The 27,269-nt window shown below is 41.6% G+C and overlaps 1 protein-coding gene across 1 annotated transcript in view; it reads right to left on the bottom strand.

The window, feature by feature from the left end:
• The window catches only part of fgd5a (FYVE, RhoGEF and PH domain containing 5a), a 158,118-nt gene extending 131,308 nt beyond the window's left edge, over nucleotides 1-26,810 (bottom strand). Inside the window, 2 exon segments of the mRNA XM_034167182.1 lie at nucleotides 8,642-11,309; nucleotides 26,515-26,810. Of these exon segments, the coding sequence (XP_034023073.1) occupies nucleotides 8,642-11,309; nucleotides 26,515-26,524 (2,678 nt within the window). The 5' untranslated portion in view covers nucleotides 26,525-26,810.
• Nucleotides 26,811-27,269: the final 459 nt, after the last annotated feature.

The following is a 27,269-nucleotide window of genomic DNA, read 5'->3' as shown; positions in this document are numbered from 1 at the left end:
CCCAAGTCCAGATTCAAGATAGTTCATATCTCAGATGGTTAACAGCCACCAAATACATATTTGTATGCATTCATTGGAAGAGTGGCAGACAAAATGTCAGTGGCATGGATTTGTGACTCAAGGGTCATAGGTTCAAGCAAAAACAAAATTACTCAAAGTGCCTTTGAACAAGGTCCTCATTACGTAAGTTGCTCTGAATGTGAGTCATCACTGTGAAGCATACTTTTAGATTTTGCAGATTTCAAAGTGGGCCCCGGGATTAAGTTTGGAAGTGGCAGCTGATCAATATATCAGCATTGGACAGAAAATTTGACCTAGTTATGCAAACTTGATAAAAACAAATTATTTTGTCCTTGATTGACCTTCAACCATTTCATGAAATTTCATCCAAATCAGAACAAAACAAGAGGTTTTCAGTACACACTCACACAGACAACTGAGACTAAAAAAATATGTGGCAGAGTGCAGGTATAAAGTCACAGCAAGACACCAAATCACCAGAGGTCAAATCTGAACCAAATTTAGAGACCGCATGTGCAAGAAAAAGTGGTGTGGTGGTCACTCAGCACAACACAAGCACTGCACTCTTAGAGTGCAAACCTCTGCCAACACTAGCTTCCAATTCCACAAAATTTTTCATGGTCAAAGTCCTGTTAGAAGTGGCTTTTCATAAGCTAAATTAGATGTGATCAAATGTCAGGAGTATATATTTAGTTCATGCATTTGAATCAATGTTTTTTAAGGTGTTGTCAGGTTTTTCAATCTTTTTCAGTTTTTGAATCCTTTTTCAGATGATTTTCACAGAACAGTGGTTATCTTTGCTATGCACAATTTGTCATTGCTTTTTGGCACTTGGTTTCTGACTGATAACTAGAAGACAGACAAACAGGCATAAAATTGGAGCCTCCATTCAATTTTGGTGGCGTAGGTAAATCCATAATAGGAAAAAACGAGAGTGATTGAGGCACTTTTGATTGAGATATAATGCAAAATGTACAAATGGACTTTTCAATATTAAATTCAAATGTCCACAAAATCCACAAACCGGATCAAACTTTGTCAGCCGATAGTGAGTGCCAGTCTACAACTCACTTTCAAATATGAGAGCGATTGGGGCACATTATACATTAAATGGGGTTTTCAGTGTTAAATTTAAATGGCCACAAATATGTAATCTAGATCAAACTTTTTTCAATTGATAAAGGATACTGTCCTACATAACGCTCTCAAATATGAAAGAAATTTGATTTTTTTTTTGTTTTTATAGAGTTATGAATTTTTGAAAACTCGTTCAATGGGATTTTTCCAATTTTGCAAGATTTTTCCTGACTTTGACCTTTGACCTATAACCTTGAAAACTGAATCAATTCTTGCCTATCAAGATATGAATCTTCAGTAAAACTTTCATAACAAGATATGAAGAATTGTAGGCTCCATGTTTTTCACAAACAAACAGGGGTGAAAACATAACCTGCTCCAGCTTCATTGGCAGAGGTAATAACATTAGATCTGTCTGACATCGTGCATGAAACAAAAGCTCAGACATGGCTGGGTTCAGATGGTAATGTAGACTTTATGGCGTATGAAGTGACAGACGGAGGCATTCCTCACCAACAAGAGCAGACCTGGCATTCCTGACTGGACCACACCTCATGTTGTTGTTCCATTGTGCTTCTCAGAACCTCCAAACCACCGTGGTGACCCCCTTCTCCTCACTTCATCCTGTCTGATCCCCTCTGTCTCCCCGCCACACACACACACCTCCTATCGCATCCCATCCCCGCCCATGTTCTGCATTTCCTGTAAACAGGCTGGTGGGAAACTCCTAGGCTGGACGCTTCCTCCCCTGGGATGACCTGGCAATGACCCCAGAATGCCTGGCATCAGGCCTGGTGAGCCTCGCCACCTCGCCACACAGCACACGGCCACCACCCAGTACAACAATGCACTTAAGATGGCTCCCTCATCACTACCAATGTTAACACAACAGTGGGTGGAGGGACTGTTTAAGAGGCCGGGTGGGGATTTGTCATCACTCAGGTGGCGATCACAGTACTGACTAGACTGAAAATGCTGCCAACGTGGAACACAGAGAGGTGCAGTTGTGAATCAGCAGTATTCTAATGAACATGGCACTTTTATCAAGTGCAAACACGACATCTGAACATCTGGATTATTGTCGTCAGTCAACCTAAAACTGTCCAAAATCTGCAGCTTTCTGAGCCAAAATCGCTTTTGTCACAACTCTTTTGTTGCTGCTCGCTGGCGAGGGCAGTTCTGCAGAGACAGCATTCTTTGTATGAGCTTCATCTTTGATGAAGCATTACTGAGGAGCACCTCAGTGGACGCACACAGAAACAAAGAACTACAAGGAGAACTGGGATGAATCATTAGCGCCTTTTCTCTGTCCGCTATACGCGACGGTATCTCGCTAATGAACGTGTCTCAGTGGTTTGCTGCTGGTGCTGCAGTGCTGTCTGAATGCATCTCTGCATTAATCACAGAAGTGGAAACAAGCCAAGTTTGTCGCACAGCAGCTTTGTAACTTTTCTATTAAATAAAGCACAGGTGTAACTAAGGAGGTAGACTGGAGGTTTCATCCCCTCCAAAAATACTCCACACATACTCTCATGCTGCATTTTCATGTCAGCTGTAACTGGCAGGCAGTAAACCCGATGGTTGATTAATTTCAGTAAGAGGTTGACGGAAAAATTCTGCCACTTCTGCGACAGCGCTTGTCATCAAATTTCCCGTAGCTTCCCGTAGGGACAAGGGAAAAATTGATGTTGGTTTAGCTTTAACGAGGAGGAACAGTAGCAATTCTCTTGGCTAAACTAGAGTATTCTAATTTACTGTCATTTTTCCAAATCCATAGCTATTCAAGTATTGTTTTGCATACCCCTACCCTGATTATACGCTATATATATTATACCCCTATATATTGTTTTGCATACCCCTTCTCCCTTCCTGTGGTACAATAGGCTTTTAGGCAATAACCTTTTCTCCAGATGTAGGTCACTAAATAAATAATAAAAAAAAAATCTAAAGAACTATTGATTCCTGGGTCTATGTACTGCTGTAATCTTTAGAATGATGTACAGCAACCATACCTATATGGAGGTTGTAGGTTCTAAACCAATATATTTGTTAAATGAAAGAAAATACTGTCTTGATGCTGTCAGGTTCTGCCCCGGCCCGGGATTCATGTCCGGGTTTACCTCTTATTCATGTGTAGGCTTCCTCTGAGGCTTATACAGTTTTACTGTTCATATGATTATATGATTGTCATGTTAGTCTCAGTTTGGGTTTCTTTATTTCTTTTCTTTGTGTAATGCTTTTGTCACTAGTCTCTTTCTGGGTTGATGTTATTCTTTGTTGTGTAATCATTCTTTGAATTATCTGTAGTCACTGGTTTTATTTTCTGTTTATCATACTTTAGTTATGAGTTACGTTCTGTTCTAGTTTTTGTCCAGCCTTTGTTTTTCCCATTGTGTAATCATTAGTTGAATCATCTGTTTGTTTTCCTTCTAACAACACTCAATAAGTGTTTGGGAACTGAGGACACTAATTGTGAGTGTTATGATTAGGTATAAAAGGAGCATCCCCAAAAGGCTCAGCCGTTCACAAGCAAAGATGGGGCGAGGATCACCACTTTGTGAACAACAGTGTGAAAAAATAGTCCAACAGTTTAAGAACAATGTTTCTCAACGTTTAATTGCAAGGAATTTAGGGATTCCATCATCTACAGTCCATAATATAATCAGATGAACTTTCTACACGTAAGCGACAAGACCGAAAGCCAACATTCAATGTCCCTTCGATCCCTCAGGTGGCACAGCATTAAAAACAGGATATGAATCATCAGTAAAAAATGTCATAACTATATATGAGGAGGTGATGATCTAGTGGTTAAGCGTTGGGCTTGAGACCAGAGGATCCTCGGTTCAAATCCCAGCCTGATCAGAAAATCACTAAGGGCCCTTGGGCAAGGTCCTTAATCCACAAGTTGCTCCTAGTGTGTACTGAGCATCTTGCATGGCAGCACCCTGACATTGGTATGTGTGTGTTTGTGTGAATGGGTGAATGTGAGGCATAATTGTAAAGTGCTTTGAGCGTCTAATGTAGATGGAAAAGCACAATATAAATGCAGTCACTTTATATGAAAAATTGTGGGCTATAGGCTGTTCACAACAGACAAACAAACAGGGGCAATAACATAACCAGTGTTTGCCCTAAGGTCAACCTCTCCACTAAATTTCAGTGAGGTCTGTTCATGTGTTTTTGAGGTATCCCGCTGACAAATGCTGATGATCACAGAAGCCAAAACACACGATCATGACTTCCCTAACAAGCATATGAATGAAAACATTCATGCGCTCACACTCACATCGACAAACACCACTGATGCGCCAAAGCGTAGCCGCGGCAACAGAAGTAGCTCCTGGAAGGGGGGGATGCTGTGGAGTTGAGGAGACTGGACAGACAGACTGTTTGCATCACTGTGAGGAGTGTGAGACCTCCAACCACACAATAAGGCCCTCTGATAACACCAGCAGGAGAGACAAAAAAAAGAAGAAAAAATCCCACCGAGGAGTCATTGTTTGCAAAATGGGAGGATTTCATTTGTTTATAAGTTAAGGGTAGCATGGGGAGAAGCAGCAGGAAGACAATATGGTGCTTGCGATTATGTGAGGAAATAACTCCAGCGGACGATAACTGCAGAAGGACACAGAGCAAAGACCAGCACCAGAAAGTGGAGGAGGAGCCTTTCTGCCCTGAGATTATCTTAAGCCTTACAGGGAGCTGTGGGTAATGTTCTGTCCGTCTGACTGCACACCGCTCATCAAACACAACTATTTCATTAAGACTGGAGGAACGCTGCCGTCCTCAGTGACTCAAACCGCGGCATGGTCCAAGGTAATCTGGTCCAGTCGGATCACGGTTATTCTTCACTCTATCACACATTGCAGTAAATTCTGCAACCCCTCAAGGGTCCAGTGGAAGAGAAGCACTCAGGAGAATGCTACTTTAATAAAAGCCCTCCTAAACTTAACCATAAGTGTCAGGTACTGGAGAGCAATTACACTAGAACTGCTCACCCCCCCCCCCCCCCATCCCCGCCCCCTCGCTTTCTTCATCACTATACTCTTTGTTTCCTTACATCCCTGAGCCTACTATTATCACATCTACCTTTTGTCTCTTTCTCGCATTTGTCTCCTCTTTATTATTTGAAATGAAGTGTTTCGTGGTTGGATGGAGCAGGTTTAGTAACGTTATACACACACAGACAGCGTTAGTGGTCGATATGAGTCAAACCCACAGTGGGTGGGACAGCATCGCGTACTGTAATGGATCAGTGGTACAGTTCCAGGACAGTTGCAGAAGCTTTTAGTGAAGCTTAGGGCTAGTGGCCAGCAATCACTTTAGCATTTCTTCTGTTTTTCTTGTTGCTTAATGCTGACAAATTGCTCTGTATCTGTTGTCTTTCTGAAGCTTGATTCTGCTTTTTTTTCTTTTCTCTCTGTTTGAGGTGCAGCTCCATCCAGAGATGGGTGTGGTATCTGTTCCAGAAACTGTCCTGTGCACCGGCAACATTTCCTGTATGTTTGTTTTGTGAATTGTTTTGTAATTTGTGTCTGTAGTATGGCCCAAGCAGAGGGTCACCCCTTTGAGTCTGGTCTGCTTGAGGTTTCTTCCTCAGACCGAGTTTTTCCTCGGGGCATTTTTCGTAACGGGGGCACTAATTCATTTTGTGACTGGGGCACAAAATGTTGGCTGAAAGGGGGAGTCTGGGGGGGGGGTTATGGTTAATGTTTGGGGAGGGTACACACTTACACTATGGTTATAGTTAAAGGTAGGAAAAGGGGAAGATTCTAAATAGCAAAATAAAGAAACCATGGCACGGAAAAAAAGTGAGACTGGGCTGGATGACCCTGCACATAAGCAATGCTGCAGGTTGTTGTGTCGGTTCTCGGGCTTTTGGCTAAGATCAAGTGTTGTATCTGATTGAGTGTGTGTGTGTACAAAATAACTGTGAAATACGTTTGCAGATTTTTACCAGCCTTGATCAGAATATTTATTCAATGAGTGTCTCCAGATGATGAATTGGAGCAGACTGGTAAAGGTCCAGACTGTCAAAAAACAAGACTCAGAAAAATACATTTTCCCAGATATCTCTGCATCTAATATGGTTAGAGAGGTGATCCAAAGCTTATATCCATCAGCTCATCCTTTGTGATTACATGGCATGAATATCATCATGATGACACCATCAAAACATTATGAAATGGTGCTACTAAAAAACATTTTTTTTTTTATATCTGCAATCAATATTTATTTATTGGTCTTGCTACTACCCACTGCTCCATTACCTGAAGTGACTTTCATACTCTTATGTGTGCACAGAGTGAATGAAATCACCCATTCTGTCACGAATACTAACTGACTCCTGTGGCGCGCACACTGACTCAGTTATACCTGTATTTCATACATGAAACATATAATTTATGTCAACAGTGGAGCACTCAGGTAATTTCTCTAAGGCTGCAAGGTAAGTTTTGCTTCCCCTAAAATATCAAAAATTAAGTGGCTAAATATGTACAGTTGTAACAATTCATTGACTATAAATGTGTTAGAACACGTTCATCTTGAAGACAAGTTTGTTCAGAATCAGCTACTTATCCTAAATCGACTGACTCAGTGTTGTAAATTTCTTATACGAGGGTAGGCTGAAAAGTTCTAAGGCTCCCCATGAAAGAGTAATGCATTAACTGCATTATAGTGAGCCTTAGAACTTTTCAGCCTACCCTCGTATATTCTGGTGACATCAGTGTCATAGATGTCAAGAAATCATTTTTTGGTACGGTGTATGGTCAACGCATTTTCCCGTAGAAGCCGAGTGTGCTGTCACTTCAATGCGACTGCATGGAACAGTTTTTTCATTACATTCAAACTTGACAATCATTGGATAAATGCCATGATTTTGCCCTACCCCCGAACACTCAGCGTCTCTGGGAGTGAATGGAGGTGTGGGCGGGCCTGGATGCTGAGCTTCCACATGATGATTGGAGGATCAGTTGAAAAGCTGAATCCTGATTTGATTGACAGCTATTTTAAGTTATACACTTAATCATCGGGAGCTCAGTCCCATCACAGATTTTGCAAGTGAAGTCGAGAGACAAACTGCAACCCATTTCTTGGTATTTGCTTGGTCCATAGTCGCAGCTGGCTATCGCTGCTTCAGTAGCACGTAGGGCAATAATCCTTATATTTACAGTGTCCAATTCCTTATGGGCCCTACGGACTATGTTGACTGTAATGCCAAAATGGTTAATGAGATATTTTTGTTAAACCCCTTTGTATTAAAGCTGAAAGTCTTCACTACAAGCACATTTTGATTGTTTTATTTGAACTCCAATGTGGTGGGCATACACAAGCAAAACTACATAAAATGTGGCACTGTCCAAATACTGATATAACTCAGTGTACACCTTCAAATCAGCTTCCTAACTCCACCCCTTGATTCCAACACTGGGTTACCTCCTGGCTTGAAAAGATTTATGGTGATAATGTAGATTAATTTAACAATTGCTTATTTCTGATCAAGGTTTACATAGCAGTTTTCTGTAAAAAGTAGTCCACCAATTGGTTCGTAGTAGAAGAAGAGTGACGTGAAGCTGCTGTAGCAAGCAGCCAGCCCCCTCTGTTGGTCAAAATAAGCAGAATATGAGACACCTGCTTGTCTGCTCATCAGTTTGACATATGGAAAATAACAGTTTGGCAACAAGAAGAGGAGTCGCTGGCTGACAGAACTACAAAGCAAGCAGCAGTTTTACATCAGAGATGGCATTCTGACACCTCGCACCATCACAGAAGACTAAAGATCATTGACTATGAGTAGGTCCAATCGCTAATTAATGCTATTAAACCAATTATTTTATCCCCATTGCACTAAATTCAGTACTGCAGCCTAGATGGTACAAGGTATGGAGGTGAACTTTTCAGAACTGTTCCAAAACGCTGCACACAACTTTAATGTGAAAAAATGAGAACAAATCCAGCTGCAGGGGCTACAGAAGGATAGTTGCGTTTTGGCCTCTAACTCCCAAAATCTTAAATTACCACCCCCTCGTTGAAACAACAGCATACCCACACTGTCACTTTTATCTGCCGCAATGATGACATTAATGTAAATCATTTGAAATTACCCATTTTAACACATCAAACTATCATCAGAGACAAAGGCACCAGGTGTGATCTCTAAATCCACCAAATGAAAAAAAGTAGTATGGTCAATCTTTCCAAAGCCAGTGATGTGTGACACTGCAAGCTGCTCACCAAGAAGACCTGAAAGGGCTCAGGCAGGTGCTCACACTCAACTGAGCTGACTTGAACAAGAAAGCTTGACTGCTGGTGAGGGATCGAACTTGTATTTCCAGGCAGATTAATCCCGTGATTACTTTATGACTGGTTTCAAGGAAAAACATTATGCACTTTCAGAAGCAATCCCACCGGATATGATTAATATATAATATGTAACACTGCATACACACCATTCATCACTGGTGGGGGGTCGATTAATAATTTGCCTTAAGGCTTGTTGGAGAAATAGCATTTAATAATCAGTGAGCTATTACTTTACCTTTCTGAGTCTGCTTTCAAGGTCTGGGGTTTGCTGTCAATTCCAGGAAAACTGTTCATATCCACATAGCCGTCATTCTCATTGCAAGGAACTGTTGTGTGGTTTGGGTCTTCAAAAAACTCAGTTACGGTGTGGGATCTTATGGGTCTGCCTGGGATCTGGATGTTCTCATAGTCTGAGCTCATGGCTGGGATGTTTTCATAGTCTGAAGTGTCTGCACTGGGGAAAGAGATAGAGCGAGGTTTTGTCAATGGCAACGGTATGAAGGAGTGGCGAGAGCGCTCCTCAAAGGACTCCACTCTGGAAACGGCCCTGCCATAGGCTTTGGGGTCTCCTTTCCTCTTCTGTTGGTCTTTATAGAGGATAAAGGTGGACGGCAGGTCTGAAGGACGCTGCGGGGGGTTAACAATGTGCGACTGGAGCTGTGGAGAACCGCTGGTGCTTCTACGTTCAAGCTCTATAACTCTCCCTGGGCCATGGTGGCTGGACTCAGAGGAAGAACGAGAAGAGCGTACGCTTCCATCACTAAAACTCTTAGAATCTGTCTTCTTTTTGAATTTTAGTGCCAGAAAACGCTTAAAGGATGTCGTCTTCTTTTTAGGTTTTTCGTTAGCTTCATGTTGGATGAGCAGGGATGGGGAACTCTTGGTGACCGGTCTCTTGGTAATGTAGGCTAGCTCAAAGGGTGGTGGTATGTCCACTAGAGAGGTGGGGGTAGAAACACCACTGGATGATTGATGGCTACGCTGGGAGAAGCTTCCAGAAGAAGTTATGACACACGGGAGGGAAATGGTGTCATCCTTCCTCTTCATCCTGCACTCATTCTTCAGTGGTTGGTCAGTCTCTGTCGGAGTATTCAAGGACAATTCTGGATCATCTGCAGACTGAGGATACAACAGGAAGCGACGAGGTTTGAGAGACGGGAGCAGACAGTTGACCCCAGGCTGCTCTGAATTGTTAAGAGTGTTGTCCTTTTCCAAGGCAACTGTGCAGTAGTCATTAGTCTGGTACTCTGTGCCTGTTTCCTCTGGAACTGTCTCTGGAACATAACCTGGTATCTTCCCAGAATACGAACGTGACCTCGTGACAATCGCCTTCCGATCCAGAGGTACAAAGTTCTCCCCTTCAGAGTCAAATCCTGCCTCTTCGTATATATGTTCCTCACTATCTGAGTCTGTCTCCTCATAGTAAGGCACAATATGGCAATCCAGTTCTTCAATGTCCTCCTCAAAGGCCTCAGTGGTGTGAGCAAACACCACCCTGTTTGTGAGCTCCGGGGTGCGGCCCAGGTCTAAGTCTGCTGGCACTGTGATGTTACACAACCTGAGGCGAGGCTGGCAGCTTTTCCTTTGGCTGCGGAATGCCTGCTCTCTTTTTGCTGTCCTCTCTTTTGCACTTTTTCCCTTTACATGTTTCTTTTCGGTTTCCTCTTCTTCCTCCTCATCCCCGATTTCAACATAATCCTCCGAAGAGATGCATTCCAACTGTTCACTGTCATGTACCTGAGGGCACAGAGAGTCATCGATGTCCGCGTATTCGCCAGCCGACTCATTGTCCTTAGCTTTCTCCTTGTGCTGGCTTAACTGCTCACTGCTCTCCTGTCTGGAGATGCTTTGCTCATCCTCAACTTCATCTACGTCATCTTTTGATACATAGTAAGGTTCCTTGTTGGAAGGCTGCCCTTCACTTGAATGCCCATCATCAGGGTCCTCCTGATCCAGCTCTGGGTCTGCGGTGCCGGTCGTATCTGCTGGAACAGCTTCAATAACGGAATAAGGTCCGAACACATCCTCACTACTGGACGTGAATCGGAAACACCCAGAGAGGTCCTTGGTGGCCCGTTCTGGTTGCCATACCTCTGTGTCCCCTGTTTCAGCTGTGTCACATGACTCACACGTATCACTGATGTCATCTGTGGGGCCAATCACATCATAGGGATATTCCTCACACACTGTTGGAAGTACAGACAATCCAAATGTGAAACCTTGGTCTTCTGATTCAGTCTCATCTGTGGGTAGTTCGCTGAGGGACTGTGGTTGATCGAGGTTTTGTTCTTCTGTTTCTTCCTCTGGCTGCCCTTCTGCAGTTTCATGCAAACTCTCTTTGTCTGTTTCTTTGTCCTCCTCTCCTCCTGTGGGTCCATCCTCAACCTCAGCTGCATGAAGTGAAGGTGTCGATGTGTCATCATCTTCATCTACATGACTGCCACCTTCAGGTTGGTTCCTGTCATTCTCAGCATTGTCCTTACCAGTAATATAGACACTGGAACCATCATCACCTTTGATGGTGCCTTCAGAGCCAATACTGTCTATGTCTTCATCGTTAGTGAACATCTCTTCTGGTGTTTCTGCCTCATATTCTTCAACAAACTCTTCTTTTCCATTGTTGACACTGTCTTTAATGTTGTCCTCCGTCTCACTTTCTTCCTCTTTGTCCTTCGCCATCTCATGTTGGTCTTCAGTTTCTCCATCAGTGTGAACCACATCTCCATTGCTGAGACATTGTAGTGGCCAGGACTCGTCCTGTGGGTGGGGCTTATACAAAGGTCTGGGCTTGGGGGCAACAGGCGGTTTTGGACCACGTACAGGGGGACAAGGCCTTGACATCAGCTTGGACTGCAGTTTGATGGTCAGGTGACTGTGGAGTGTTGGTCGAGGGTTTTGAAAATCTGTACAAACACAGTAAAGGACAACAGAACTGTTACAACCATATAATTAATAGTTAATTTTTATATACTTTCACTAATGTGTTTGTTAATGTTGTCTGTCTATGCTATGCTGGAGTGAGGTAGAAAAGTTGTCCACATGGAAAAGTGATCGATCCCCTTTAAGTCAGAGAAAATGTCTAAAACTTTTTATTGAAACACATACAAATAAAAAAAAAAATGAACAAAACAACAAATTTATTGAGCAACACATCATATGTCACAATATTTATTTCATTTGGTCTTGGCTTATTTGCACACTTGATAAGAAGAAAAAGAACAAATAATATACAATATGATTTAGTATTGGCTTCTTTGCACATTGGATATGAAGTTAAAGATCACAAAATAAGAGCGTGATCAATATGAACTTTTTAGGGGGTTGATACAGATGGCAAAATTCGGGAATAAAAAAAAAATACGATATTGATATACGAGGGCTGTCAATAAAGTTACAGTCCTTTTAATTTTTTTCAAAAACTATATGGATTTCATTCATATGTTTTTACGTCAGACATGCTTGAACCCTCGTGCGCATGCGTGAGTTTTTCCACGCCTGTCGGTGACGTCATTCGCCTGTGAGCACTCCTTGTGGGAGGAGTCGTCCAGCCCCTCGTCGGAATTCCTTTGTCTGAGAAGTTGCTGAGAGACTGGCGCGTTGTTTGATCAGAATTTTTTCTAAACCTGTGAGACACATCGAAGTGGACACGGTTCGAAAAATTAAGCTGGTTTTCAGTGAAAATTTTAACAGCTGATGAGAGATTTTGAGGTGATTCTGTCGCTTTAAGGACTTTTCACGGTGCGAGATGTCGTGCAGTGCTCTCAGGCGGCGTCATCAGCCTGTTCAAGCTGAAAACCTCCACATTTCAGGCTCTATTGATCCAGGACGTCGTGAGAGAACAGAGAAGTTTCAGAAGAAGTCGGTTTCAGCATTTTATCCGGATATTCCACTGTTAAAGGAGATTTTTTTAATGAAAGACGTGCGGGCGGGTCCGCGCGTCGGGACGCAGCCGACGCGGTGCGGCGGCACAGGAAAAACACCTCCGTGTTGATAACCATTTGTAAAATCCAGGCGGCTTTTGATGGCTTTCAGTGGAGTGAGTATATGAGAAATTGTTTAACAGGCAGGACATGTTCCAACTTGTCCTTAAGGCTTTCAACAGAGGTGTTTTTCCTGTGGCGGAGCGTCGCGGCGGCTGCGTCCCGACGCGCGGACCCGTCCGCACGTCTTTCATTAAAAAAATCTCCTTTAACAGTGGAATATCCGGATAAAATGCTGAAACCGACTTCTTCTGAAACTTCTCTGTTCTCTCACGACGTCCTGGATCAATAGAGCCTGAAATGTGGAGGTTTTCAGCTTGAACAGGCTGATGACGCCGCCTGAGAGCGCTGAGCGACGTCTCGCACCGTGAAAAGTCCTTAAAGCGACAGAATCACCTCAAAATCTCTCATCAGCCGTTAAAATTTTCACTGAAAGCCAGCTTAATTTTTCGAACCGTGTCCACTTCGATGTGTCTCACAGGTTTAGAAAAAATTTTGATCAAACAACGCGCCAGTCTCTCAGCAACTTCTCAGACAAAGGAATTCCGACGAGGGGCTGGACGACTCCTCCCACAAGGAGTGCTCACAGGCGAATGACGTCACCGACAGGCGTGGAAAAACTCACGCACGCGCACGAGGGTTCAAGCATGTCTGACGTAAAAACATATGAATGAAATCCATATAGTTTTTGAAAAAAATAAAAAGGACCGTAACTTTATTGACAGCCCTCGTATCTGCTGATTTTGTTTTTTACATTTAAAACATGGCAATGATTCTTCACATTTCATTATCATGGACTACATTTATACGAGGTCTGTCAATAAAGCAACGGTCCTTTTTATTTTTTTCAAAAACTATATGGATTTCATTCATATGTTTTTACGTCAGACATGCTTGAACCCTCGTGCGCATGCGTGAGTTTTTCCACGCCTGTCGGTGACGTCATTCGCCTGTGAGCACTCCTTGTGGGAGGAGTCGTCCAGCCCCTCGTCGGAATTCCTTTGTCTGAGAAGTTGCTGAGAGACTGGCGCGTTGTTTGATCAAAATTTTTTCTAAACCTGTGAGACACATCGAAGTGGACACGGTTCGAAAAATTAAGCTGGTTTTCAGTGAAAATTTTAACAGCTGATGAGAGATTTTGAGGTGATACTGTCGCTTTAAGGACTTCCCATGGTGCGAGACGTCGCTCAGCGCTCTCAGCCGCCGTCGTCAGCCTGTTCAAGCTGAAAACCTCCGCATTTCAGGCTCTATTGATCCAGGACGTTGTGAGAGAACAGAGAAGTTTCAGAAGAAGTCGGTTTCAGCATTTTATCCGGATATTCCACTGTTAAAGGAGATTTTTTTAATGAAAGACGTGCGGACGGGTCCGCGCGTCAGGACGCAGCCGGCGCGGTGCGGCGGCACAGGAAAAACACCTCCGTGTTGATAACCATTTGTAAAATCCAGGCGGCTTTTGATGGCTTTCAGTGGAGTGAGTATATGAGAAATTGTTTAACAGCAGGACATGTTCCAACTTGTCCTTAAGGCTTTCAACAGAGGTGTTTTTCCTGTGGCGGAGCGTTGTGTCGGCTGCGTCCCGACGCGCGGACCCGTCCGCACGTCTTTCATTAAAAAAATCTCCTTTAACAGTGGAATATCCGGATAAAATGCTGAAACCGACTTCTTCTGAAACTTCTCTGTTCTCTCACGACGTCCTGGATCAATAGAGCCTGAAATGTGGAGGTTTTCAGCTTGAACAGGCTGACGACGGCGGCTGAGAGCGCTGAGCGACGTCTCGCACCGTGGGAAGTCCTTAAAGTGACAGAATCACCTCAAAATCTCTCATCAGCCGTTAAAATTTTCACTGAAAACCAGCTTAATTTTTCGAACCGTGTCCACTTCGATGTGTCTCACAGGTTTAGAAAAAATTTTGATCAAACAACGCGCCAGTCTCTCAGCAACTTCTCAGACAAAGGAATTCCGATGAGGGGCTGGACGACTCCTCCCACAAGGAGTGCTCACAGGCGAATGACGTCACCGACAGGCGTGGAAAAACTCACGCATGCGCACGAGGGTTCAAGCGTGTCTGACGTAAAAACATATGAATGAAATCCATATAGTTTTTGAAAAAAATAAAAAGGACCGTTACTTTATTGACAGCCCTCGTATAGCGCTTTTCCATCTGCATCAGACAGTCAAAGCACTTTACAATAATGCCTCACATTCACCCCGATGTGAGGGTGCTGCCATACAAGGTACTCACTACACACCGGGAGCAACTAGGGGATTAAGGACCTTGCCCAAGGGCCCTTAGTGACTTTACGGTCAGGCAGGGATTTGAACCGAGTATCCTCTAGTTTCAAGCCCAACGCTTTAACCACTAGAACACTATCGGTTGGCCAATAAATAAAAATAAATAAATAAACAAACAATGCAGAAAAACACTGGCTGCTGAAAACGATGTAATTATGCAGTCTGTCTTGCAGATGGTGATCCGAAGGCATAGTTTACAATGCTGTCAAGCATGGCTGGGACCCCATCACCCCTTGGTCACACTAGCAACAAGAGACAGAGGCAAAACAACCAGCTACCATTCATATATCATTATCATTTATTTAATCAGCTAGCTCAGCTCAGCTAGCTACAAGAGACAGCAGCAAAGCTACCAGCTGCCATTCATTGGACAGAGTGGATGTTTTACAGGGACAAGAGACAAGTGGATGCTATGCTGCCAACTATGTGGAGCCAAACTAGATGAGAAGTTTATTTACAGCAAATCTGAGTTAAAGCAGTGTGACACTGGTTGGTTGTCATTTACAATTATAGTTATTTATCATAAAGTTGATGTTTAAACTGTAAAACGTCACACTCCAGTTACTTTTGTTTTTGTCATGAAGGTTTGGATCATTACCTGCACCCCCCTCCCCCAAATCCATATCGGTTGGGCTCTAAATCTGCAGTACAGAGGTTCTTTCTTTCTTATCATCACACCTTTATGTCAAGAAATGTAACTGAGACATGTTTTATAGTTTAAACATGGACTTTATTATAAATAGCTATAAATATAACTAACAACTAACCAATGTATGTTAAACTGGCTTCACTTGGATTGACAGCCACTGTGTTACATCACTCAGGATCTGCATAAAATAAACCCCTCATCTATTCTGGCACTGCCTAGGTGGCAGTATACCAAAAAGTTGTCTCTTGTCACTGTCAGTGCACATTAAACTGAATGGCAGCTGGTCACTTTGCCTCTGTCTCTTGTAGCTAATATAGTGATATGTTTTGAAAGGCTTCTATTGACCAATGTTATCAGCCAACCAATATATCGGACAGGCTCGACAAATAACATCCTTTAACTGGCTTATGAAATATCAAAAGTGTTATTTATATTAAGTAAGTATAGATCCATTGGTTTCCTGCTGAGGGAAACCAATGAATTGCCTACTCCAGGTAGGGAATGCGGTATTGCCCTAAGTGAAGGAGTTCAAGTACCTCATGGTCTTGTTCACAAGTGAGGGGACAATGGAGCATGAGATTGGCTGAAGAATTGTGCAGCAGAGGCACAGCAGGGGTGGTATTGCATTCGCACTACCATACTGTTGTGACAAAAAGGGAGCTGAATCAAAAGACAAAGCTCTCGATGTACTTGTCAGTCTTTGTTCCTACTCTCTCCTATGGACATGATGCTTGGGTCATGACCGAAAGAACTAGATTGCACGTACAAGCGGCCGAAATGGGCTTCCTTAGGAGGGTGGCTGGTGTCTCCCTTAGAGATAAGGTGAGAAGCTCAGTCATCCGTGGGGAGCTCAGAGTAAAGTCGCTGCTCCTTTGCGTTAAAAGGAGCCAGCTGAGGTGGTTCCGGCATCTGGTAAGAACACCCCCTGGGCGCCTCCCTAGGGAAGTGTTCCAGGCACATCCATCTAGAAGGAGAGCCCAGGGAAGACCCAGGACTGGGTGGAGAGATTATATCTCCACACTGGCCTGGGAACGTCTTGGTGTCCCCCAGTCAGAGGTGGTCAATGTGGCCCAAGGAAGGGAAGTCTGGGGTCCTCTGCTGGAGCTGTTGCCCCTGTGACCCGATCCCAGATAAGCGGTTGAAGATGAGTGAGAGAGTGAGAATAACATTCTTATTAACAAAAGGTAGAAATTCATACAAGGGGACTAAATGCAATGGGGTGGGTGAGTTTTCCACACTAGAAAGTGACCCATGTGTCATATTTCAATGGGGTGACAATTCTACATGACACTGGCCCTGCGACAGTCTGGTGACCTGTCCAGGGTGTAGCCTGCCTCTCGCCCAGTGACCACTGGGAAAGGCTACAGCCCCCCCACCAGCACCACCCCAACCCTTAAATGGAATAAACGAGTTTAGAAAATCAACAGATGGAACGACTTTCACTCTCACCAAACATACATGAGTCTAAAAGCCTGGGTGTCGTTCGTGCAAAGAATGCAAATCCTGTGCAAGAGTCTGGGATATGCAGAGTGCTGTAGGGGACATTATCAGCAGGAAAACCAACAGAGCCACAGAGTCCTCAGACCAGGAACAATAACAACAATAATCTCCCTGTCTGAAATATCACACATGCACGCTTACAGCGCCACTGGCTTTGTTTAACTGATTTTAATCAACAAGATCAGCAATAATACATCATTTGCATTGTACAGTAAGTCTGACGTAAATTTTGCAAGTTTTGATTTTGTTTTTTTTTTTCCATTTTCAATTCCATTTGAAAAATTGCAGCTACAGAGGACTGCTTATGAAATTCTGAACAGTGATGAAACACACCCATACTTAACAAAAGTGTGTACACCCCTTGTCGCTTCCTGTTATTTAGTACCTGCCCTGACGCACATCCTATTAAACCCTATGTGCACTCTGGTTATCTCACAGTGTGTGCAGTGCTCTCCCTCAGCTCTCCAGACACCAGCCTGAATGGGATTTCTTTTGAGAAAACACCTGTCGTTGCAATCTATCACTTTCTTCCATACTGTAGGAAGTAGGAGTGGAGTCAAACTGGCGGCCTGCAACTTGGAGAAGGCTCACGAGCCAGCAGCTTAGGACTTGCAGCATTCCTATGAATAAATATGCGTCAATGATTGTTTTTCTGTGCCACTAAGGTATGTATAGGATTAATGGCATAAGTGAGTCAGCGTGTCTGCAAAATATTAAATCTGTAAAAAGTTTTGCATTTTCAGCACTGAACTTATGGGGTATGGCAGCTGTAGGCGGCAACCAGTGAACCTCCAACTTTGGGCAATGCTAGCATGTTCTAAAAAAAAATTCTAGTTATTCTTATAAGACATCTGAGTGTATTTCTTTGCTATTTAGAGAACTGCATCATTTTCAGCAGAGCTGACGGGATTCACGAAATAGTTTATAAAGAGGAAAAATAAAAGCAACTGATTTTAAAGTAAAAAAAAAATAAGAGGGGAAAAAAGGCAAAATGTTGACTGGTTTGCAAATATGAGGATTACAACTTTCAAAAAATTATTTTCCATACATTTTATGGACTGATTGATTCAACTAATTAATAATAATAACCATAAATTAGAGCATTTGATGTTAAATAATGAATCAATTAATCAAACACAAGATTAACAGAAAAACAACAAACACCTATGTGGATAATTAATTAAATGCTTTAATTCTTTATCATGAAAAAAGACTAATTACAGCATTTTTACCTGAGGCCATCAAATATGGCCATCGGATATTGCAAAGACTTGCTTTGTCTGTCTGTCTGTCCATCTGTCTGTGCTCAGCATAAGTCCAGTCCTATTACTGCCAGAGTTTTCAACTTCACAGGGAACATTCTTGGGACACAGCTCTTGGACAATTTCAAAGATGGCCAACCTTGACCTATTTTAAGAGGTATTTTAAGAGGTTAAAATGTCACATTTTTTTTCATATTTTTGTGCTATGAATCTTTTTTTTTTTTTTGAAGGGCGGGGGTTACAGCCAATCAGAGTAGAGCAGCACCGTTACATCACTGGCTGGTCTTTCTCTGGTGCTCCAAAACTGCTTAGTTTATGTGTAAATATAACCTCTTTGCCATATATTAAAAGCTAGCGAGAAATAAACACTTCCAAAACTGAAAAGGCTGTTTTTGTAACCTGGTAACACCTCTGGAGTGATTTACAAGACATTTCGCGGATGTTAGCATGGTGACGTCACTGGCTGGTCTAGGTAGCTGCAAACTTTGCTTTGTTTGTGTGTAAATATAACATCTTTCTCATATATTATGTAAAAGCTACCAACAAATAAACACCTCTAAAACTTAAAACACTGTTTTTGTAATGTGATAACACCTCTGGAGTGATTTACAAGACATCTCGTAAATGTCAGCGTGCATGCTAACTTCTGCTCTTGTCAAAAGCTCTTGCACAAACGCACACACACCCTCCTGCAGATGCTGTTAAAATGCTAATAAAATATTTATTTATTTAATTACGATTGATTGAATTTATTCTGCAACATCAATATAAACACACAGACGTGACTATATCAACAATACATGGATAACACAATAAAGCATAAACGCCTATTTCCATTGTGGTCCTTGTGAAATTATCATGTCACAAAATAGAGAGGCTTGACTGAACATGTACAAATTGTACATAAGACAATAGAATCTTAATGACAATAAATGTGTGATTACTTTTATATATATATATATATATATATATATATATATATATATATATATATATATATATATATATATACGAGGTCTATTAGATAATAAACCGACCCTTTTATTTTTTTTTTAACTATATGGATTTGAATGACGTGCGATTACACCAATCATGCTTGAACCCTCGTGCGCATGCGTGAGTTTTTTCACGCGTGTCGGTGACGTCATTTCCCTGTGGGCAGGCCTTGAGTGAGATGTGGTCCCGCCCTCTCGGCTGAATTCCTTTGTTTCACACGCTGCTCCAGACGGTGCGCGTTGCTTTATCAACATTTTTTCTGGACCTGTGAGGAATATCCGAGTGGACACTATTCGAGAAATTAAGATGGTTTTCGGTGAAAGGTTTAATGGCTGATGAGAGATTATGGGGTGTTTCTGTCGCTGTAAGGACTTCCCACAGAGCAGGACGTCGTGCAGCGCTTCCAGGCGCCGTCGTCGGCCTGTTTCGACCTGAAAACATCCTAATTTAAGGCTTAATTCACCCAGGACGTCGTGAGAGAACAGATAAGATTCAGAAGAGGCCGGCATGAGGACTTTATGCGGACATTCCACTGTTTAAGGACATTTTTTAATGAAAGACGTGCGTGCAAATTCGCCAAGTCGTTTCCGTGACGACTCGGCAAATCTGTGTGCACCGCAACAGGAAAAACACCTCCGTGTTGAAAACCATTTGTAAAATTCAGGCGGCTTTTGATGGCTTTCAACAAGTGAGTAACTGAGAAATTGTTTAACAGCTTGGGCATGTTCCAACTTGCCCGTTAAGGTTTCCAACTGAGGTGTTTTTCCTATCGCGACCCCCCGCGGTCGGGTCCGGCCCGACATGCGACTCTGCCCGCACGTTCTTTCATTACAAAATGTCCGTTAAGAATGGAATGTCCGAATAAACTCCTCATGCCAACGTCTTCTGAAAGTTCTCTGTTCTCTGACGACTTACTGGGTCAACAGAGCCTGAAATGTGGAAGTTTTCAACTTGAAACGGCGAGACGCTGCCGCCTCGAAGCGCAGATCGCCGTCAGGCGCCGTGGGCCATCCTTACGGCGACACTACCAGACCAAAATCTCTCATCAGCCGTTAAAATTTTTACCGAAAACCAGCTGAATTTATCGAATGGTGTCCACTCAGTTGTGCCTTACAGTTTTGAAAAAATTTTGATCAAACAAAGCAGCAGTCTCTGAGCCATTCCTAAACAATGAAAAAACGACGAAAGGGTGGGCCACTCCTCACTCTAAGACTGCCCACAGGCGAATGACGTAACCAACAGGCGTGAAAAAAACTCTTGCATGCCCACGAGGGTTCAAGCATGTCTGATGTAATCACACGTGATTCAAATCCATATGGTTTTTGAAAAAAACCATAAGGTTGGATAGTTTTCTAATAGACCTCGTATATATATATATATATATATATATATATATATATATAAAATGTACCCAAAAGTATTTTGACAGCACAGAAAAAACAATTAATATTATCAGACATTTTCTGCATGACCATGTGGCCGAAGCATGTTTTTTTTCTCCCTAATGCACAGTTTTTAGTTCAGTCTTTCTTTTTTGATGTTTTAAGCCTTTATCTTTTACACCACATGACCATTGTAGCCTCCTCATCTGATGTTTCCTAAGAAACAAATCATCCATATCCAGTTTTCCAGAAAAACACCTAACAAATTCTCCTTGGCATTTGCTGGGGAGTGAGTTCGCTCTGAGATTGAATTTTGTGTGGAAATAGATGCAAGTCAGACCTTAGGATGCACTGCACAGAACTTGACAATTTTTGTTCTCTGAACTAGGGTCAGCTGCTTTCAGAACAAACTTTAGGGTTCCTGAAATGAGAAAAACACCATGATTTCCCATTTTTGAGACACTATATATATATATATACACACACACACACACACACACACACACACACACACACACACACACACACACACACACACACACACACACACACACACACACACACACACACACACACACTTTGGACTGGGATACCAATTAAACAACTGTAAATTTTAAAGAAGACAATGCTCTTATGACCGAGTGTATTTTTTAGTATTGCGTTATCTTTAAAATATGAAGATTTTGTCCAGGCTTTTTTGTTTTGTTTATCTTTGGGTTTTCTCTTGTTAACAACACCTTGATCTCCGGGGAGGTTTTTTTTTTTTTTTTTTGCCATTTATGTGACCTTTTCTAAATGATTCATGGAGATGTCCATCACTCTAAAACCAACTGCTCTGAGTGCACATTTTCACAACAAAAATGGACTTCCTTCTTGTCATTCTTCCCCCAGTTGTCTCACACACACACACACACACACACACACACACACACACACACACACACACACACACACACACACACACACACACACACAGAGTAATATCTTAGTGAGGACGCTTACTGACATAACACTCTGAGTTCTGAACCTTAACCAGCAGACATGCATGCTGAACCAAACCCTTACCTCACCCCATAACACACCGAACAACCTGATGAGTTAATCCAACTCAACCATTCAGAAGCTGTCAATTAACTCAAACTTATGAAGTAAAGTTAACTTTAAAAAGAAAAAAGCATGAATAATTACCTTTATTTGAGTAAAATAATCTTGATAGATTAATGTTGAATAAATTCGATATTTTCATATACATTGCTCTCATTCACAACAGTCTGTTAATTAATTTAAAGTTGCAAATGCAAAAACATTCAGCCATCCGCCCTTTTCAGGTTTCAAATCCCGCAAAACCTCGGAGAGGTCGCAGCGCTGCAAGATCTCAGTAACATTGAGAACTGCATTGAGACGCTCTGATCACGCTGTACTTTAACCGCTGCACACGGACAACACCATTAACATCGCAACATAAAACTATTTTTATATTGTGCCTAAAACTTTCATGAATATATTCTCTGGGTTTATAGACGTTGTTATTGTGTTTATTTTATGTAAACATGCGAGAATCACAGGCTGTCTCTCCGTTATTTTCAATGGGAGCTGCTGTGAGCTACGCTCACTTCCTGATCGTGTCGTTCTGGAGGAAGTGAAGTTTGCTCTTTAACGTCTTGATTATTGTTCTTTACAACACTGATTGTCCTCTTTGTTCCAGACTAATATAAATAATATGTCTGAAATGCATTTTGCATTCATTAAATTCCACGCAGATTAAATGTAGCAGACACGGATTATTTGTTATTATAGTTTTGGCACGTTTTCAGGGTATCATGCAGCAGTCTCTTATTAACGGGATGAAAAGCATAAAAAAATTACATTTTTGTAGTATAATATTCATTTACAATTGTCATCATGTGGATTCTCTATGTTGTTTTGACTGTAGCTACTCTCTGGCACGCAAGGGATTATGGGATACATGAAAACCCTGGATGGTTCCTGCACCCAGATACTGTTCGTCAATGAGATTAGGATTTAAACATGTTCGGGCCAATACTGCATTCAATTTACTTTGGAAGTGGAAGGATGGAAATCAAAATGACATCACTTTCAACCTCAATGTGTTTGCTGGACAAAATGTGTGTGGGGGGGGGGCAAGGCTGTGTTGTTTTTATATGAACAATAAAAACTCATCAACAGACATGGTTCAGTTAACTGGAAAAAATAACAGAAGAGCAAAATCGTGCCAGAAGTACATTAATGTTTCATTAGCTTGAATGGTGCGGTTGATTTGGCTGTTTTGGGTAGATTTACAGTGGCAACTGCTATTTTTTGGGGAATGACAACAAATGAGGAAGTGAGAGTTGAGAAAACTTTGCAGAGTTACCAAGTACAGTAGGAATTCTGGTGGTGTTTTCTTCTGTTTTTCCCATCCCAGTCTCACATTTGTTGTTGTTGTTTTTTTTTTTATGATAGCATCACAAAATGCATTACATTTTTGTGACAGGGTCAAGTTTAGTTCACTATTTTTAACCCTAACCCATGATGATACCATCACAAAATAATTTTGTGATACTGTCACAAAAATGTAACACATCTCATGATGTTATCACAAACTAATAGATTAAATAACTTTTCGTGATGCCATTCTGAACACAAACTTGGCGTGAGATTGGGTTGGTTTTACCCCATCGGGGTTTGACATTTCCAAGTTCCCATTGAATGAAGAGTTTTTTTTTTTTTTTATCAAAGACACTTACAGGATTGACCAACTAAGCTTTCTATTTTCAAAACATGTCCTATAATGGGCACCACTGCCCCAAAGCTTTGTACTTCATTCCATTAATGCTAGGTTCTTTGTGTTGATTGATTCCACCATATATACCATCTGTATCTGCCTGAGTTAAAAAAACTGGATTTAATGACCTCTCAGATAAAAGGTCAGTCTCTGTAAAACATTTTGACTTAAGAGCAAAACAAGATAGATGACACACATGGTCAGTGACTGCAGCTCAGTTGGGCAAGCAGAAGGTCAGTGGATCAATACGTGGTTGTTTATGGGTGTCATCGTGCAAAATACTTCTTTTAAACTGGTCTACCACAAATTAACCATGTTTATTTTAGTTCAAATCAATTTTGATTATTGAATAATTTGTGTTAACTAAAACATTTTGAGGTAATCAGTGGATTCAAAATGTCTGTGTTGCACTAACTTATCGGGGTTTACAGTGCAGCCATGTGAGAGTGTCTCTAGAAGAGTGAGACCCCAAACACCACTGGAGAGCTACTGTACTCACTTGTCCTTACAAAGGCCTAAAAACAAACACACACTTCTTTTTTTCTGAAAAGGCCCTTTGAGTGTGTCAAAGAACAATAAAGCTGGGAGAGAAAATAAGGGTCCCAGCACCAAACTGCAAACAACAGGATATGAATTATGCAACAAGAATTCAATTAAAACAAATGTCTGAAAAACAAAGGAAGAGATACATGCTGGGACACTGGCTGTAGCAAACACACAGGATATGATTTCAGACTCTGTGCGAAATGTGCATTGAGAAACAAAAATATGTACAATGCTCACAACTGTGGAAGCAAATCGGATTTCATCGGAATACTATTTTCAAAACTTGTGACACTTAAATACACTGAAGAGCTGCATAATTCTAATCTTCAAGAGTGGTGGACACTTCTTAAAGCAAATGTCCACTTGTATACCTTTACAAACATTCCTAAAACACTGTATAAGGCACGTTAACGGATCATATCCTCATCCATTTCAACTGAGAGAATAATTAATTTACTCAATTTTGGAATAAGGCTGAAACATAACAAAATGTGGGAAAAGTAAAGTGCTGTGAATACTTTCTGGATGCAGTTCCTCAAAATTGTATTCACAACACCCCATAATGACAACATGAAAAAGTTGTTATTATTGTTATTATTATTATTATTATTATTATTATTATTATTATTAATAATAATAATAATAATAATAATAATAATAATAATAATAATAATAAAACTAAGCCATTTTCAGATCTCTCCAGAGATGTTCAGTTGGATTCAGGTCTGGGTTCTGGCTGGGCCACTCAAGGACTTTCACAGAGTTGTCCTGAAGCCGCTCCTTTGTTTTCTTGGCTGTGTGCTTAGGGTCTGCTGGAAGATGAACTGTCACCTTAGTCTGAGGTCAAGAGCGCTCTGGAGCAGGTTTTCATCCAGGATGTCTCTGTACATTGCTGCATTCATCTTTCCATCAATCCTGTCTTGTCTCCCAGTTCCTGCTGCTGAAAAACATCCCCACAGCAAGATGCTGCCACCACCATGCTTCACTGTAGGGATGGTGCCTGGTTTCCTCCAAACATGACGCTTGGCATTCACACCAAAGTGTTAAATCTTTGTCTCATCAGACCAGAGAATTTTGTTTCTCATGATCTGAGTCCTTCAGGTGCCTTTTGGCAAACTCCAGGTGGGCTGCCATGTACCTTTTACTAAGGAGTGGCTTCTGTCTGGCCACTATACCATACAGGCCTGATTGGTGGATTGCTGCAGAGATGGTTGTCCTTCTGGAAGGTTCTCCTCTTTCCACAGAAGAATGCTGGAGCTCTGACAGAGTGATCATCACATTCTTGTTCACCTCCCTGTCTAAGGCCTTTCTCCTCTATCGCTCATTTTGGACAAACAGCCAACTCTAGGAAGAGTCTATACTGTCAACTGTGGAACCTTATACGTAGACAGGTAGCCTTTCTGAATCATGTCCAATCAAATGAATTTACCCCAGATGGACTCCTGTTAAGCTGTAGAAACATCTCAAAGATGATCCGTGGAAACAGGATGCACCTGAGCTCAGCTTTGAGCTTCAGGGCGAAGGCTGTGAATACTTAGGTACATCTGATTTCTTATTTTTTTTATTTTAATAAATTTGGAAAAAAAAACACCTTAAAAAAAAAAAAAAGCAAAAAGCATTTTTCCACATTGTCATTATGGGGGTATTGTGTGTAGAATTTTGAGAAAAAAAAAAATGTAATTTCATCTATTTTGGAATAAGGTTGTAACATAACAAAATATGGAAAAATTGAAGTGCTCTTTCCGGATGCACTGTATAGGGGCAGCATGGTGGCTTAGTCGTTATCATTGTTGCCTCACAGCAAGAAGGTCATGGGATTGATTCCCACCTGTGGCCTTTCTGTGTGGAGTTTGCATGTTCTCCCCGTGTTTGTGTGGGTTCTTTCTGGATGCTCCAGCTTCATCCTACATCCAAAGACATGCATGTTAAGTGAACTGGAAACTTTAAATTGTCCATAGGTGTGTGAGCAGGTGTGACTGTGTTTGTTTGTCTACATGTGGCCCTGCAACAGACTGGCGTCCTGTCTATTGTGTACCCTGTCTCACGCCCGATCAATGCTGGGATAGGCTCCAGTCCCCCGCAACCTGATCTTGGATAGCGGTTGAAGATGAGTGTGTGTGTGTGCTGTATAGGCTTTGAAATCGCAATTATTTACACTAAACAGGCATTATTATTATTATTATTAATAATAAGAACAATAATTTGTGATGAATAACTATCCTAAGTGCAAAGTGTATGCTAATTGATTTTAATTTTAATCACTTTTAATCAATTAATTATTCATGAATTATTATCACCTGTTTAGAAATCCTACATGGGCTATAACCCATATTACCCATAGTACCCATATTTTATTAATCAAAGGTGTATGATTTTGTTTAATTTCTTCCTTTAAAAATAATAATAAAATAAAATGAAAAAAAAAAAAACATCTCTGGAACATGTGATTTATTTGAACCTGATCTTGGAAATACTGACATACTGATGAAGAAAACGTTTTTTTTTTTTTTTTTTACGTTCATACATAAATTGTAAGACTTTTGCGCACGACATAAAATGGTGCTTATTATGTTCAGAGTCACTTCTTTGATTCATGCATTGTGAAAGTAAAGAGGGGAATGATTGTTTTCCCCTCACACATGCACGCTGACACATCGGTTCGTAAATTATTTAAAAGTTGGGACTTAAATGTAAAGATAAAGGGATTCCCACAAACCTGCGTTCATCTTGGCGCATCATCCGCCACGGGACGCGGCGCTTCTCCTCATTGTTCCACACCGACTGTATCCCTCCAAACGCCGTGGAAAGTTAATACACACGCAAATACATTGTGGAAAAAAGAAATCAAGTTGCAAAGAAGTAGCTGGAGCACATGTTGTGTTTTCTCCGGTCCGGTGGAACGACGCGTGTGCTTGTGGAGCGCCAACTGACGCGCTCCTATGTGGAAACAGGCGGTGCTGCCGGAGCTTCCTGAGGCAGGACTACTGCAAGACAACGACCTACAAACACACGATCTCGACACCGCCACACACACACACACACACACAGGACAGCCTCGGAGCTCAACTGCTGACTATTGTGGTGATATTTGTTCAGGTTTTATTCAACAGACCTACAGAACCAGAGTTGGGATGAAACCTGCTCCCACCACTGGCGGCTCCACAGGTTTTTTGGGGGGGTTTTTTTGGTGGGGGTTGGCAATTCTTTTGCAGTAGGGTAACAGAATTTTCAGTAAAGGTGCACATATGTATTTTAAAGTCAGCACATACACTAAGTCTGTAAAATTAACAGGGAAATCCTGCAAAATCACGGCATTAAAAAACAATAAAGTACTGTTTAATTATTTGTAAAATGTGGAACAAAACTGAACTGTGAATCTAACAGTACGGATATCTTAAAATAATCATATACCATTGTAGAATTTACAAATGACTGTAGTTTAAACACCGGAAAAACATAATACCAAAACCT

The sequence above is a fragment of the Thalassophryne amazonica genome, chromosome 3 (assembly GCF_902500255.1).
Source record: "Thalassophryne amazonica chromosome 3, fThaAma1.1, whole genome shotgun sequence".
Taxonomy (NCBI): domain Eukaryota; kingdom Metazoa; phylum Chordata; class Actinopteri; order Batrachoidiformes; family Batrachoididae; genus Thalassophryne; species Thalassophryne amazonica.
Note: the sequence above shows the minus strand (reverse complement) of the source record. Positions and strands in the feature narration are given on the sequence as shown.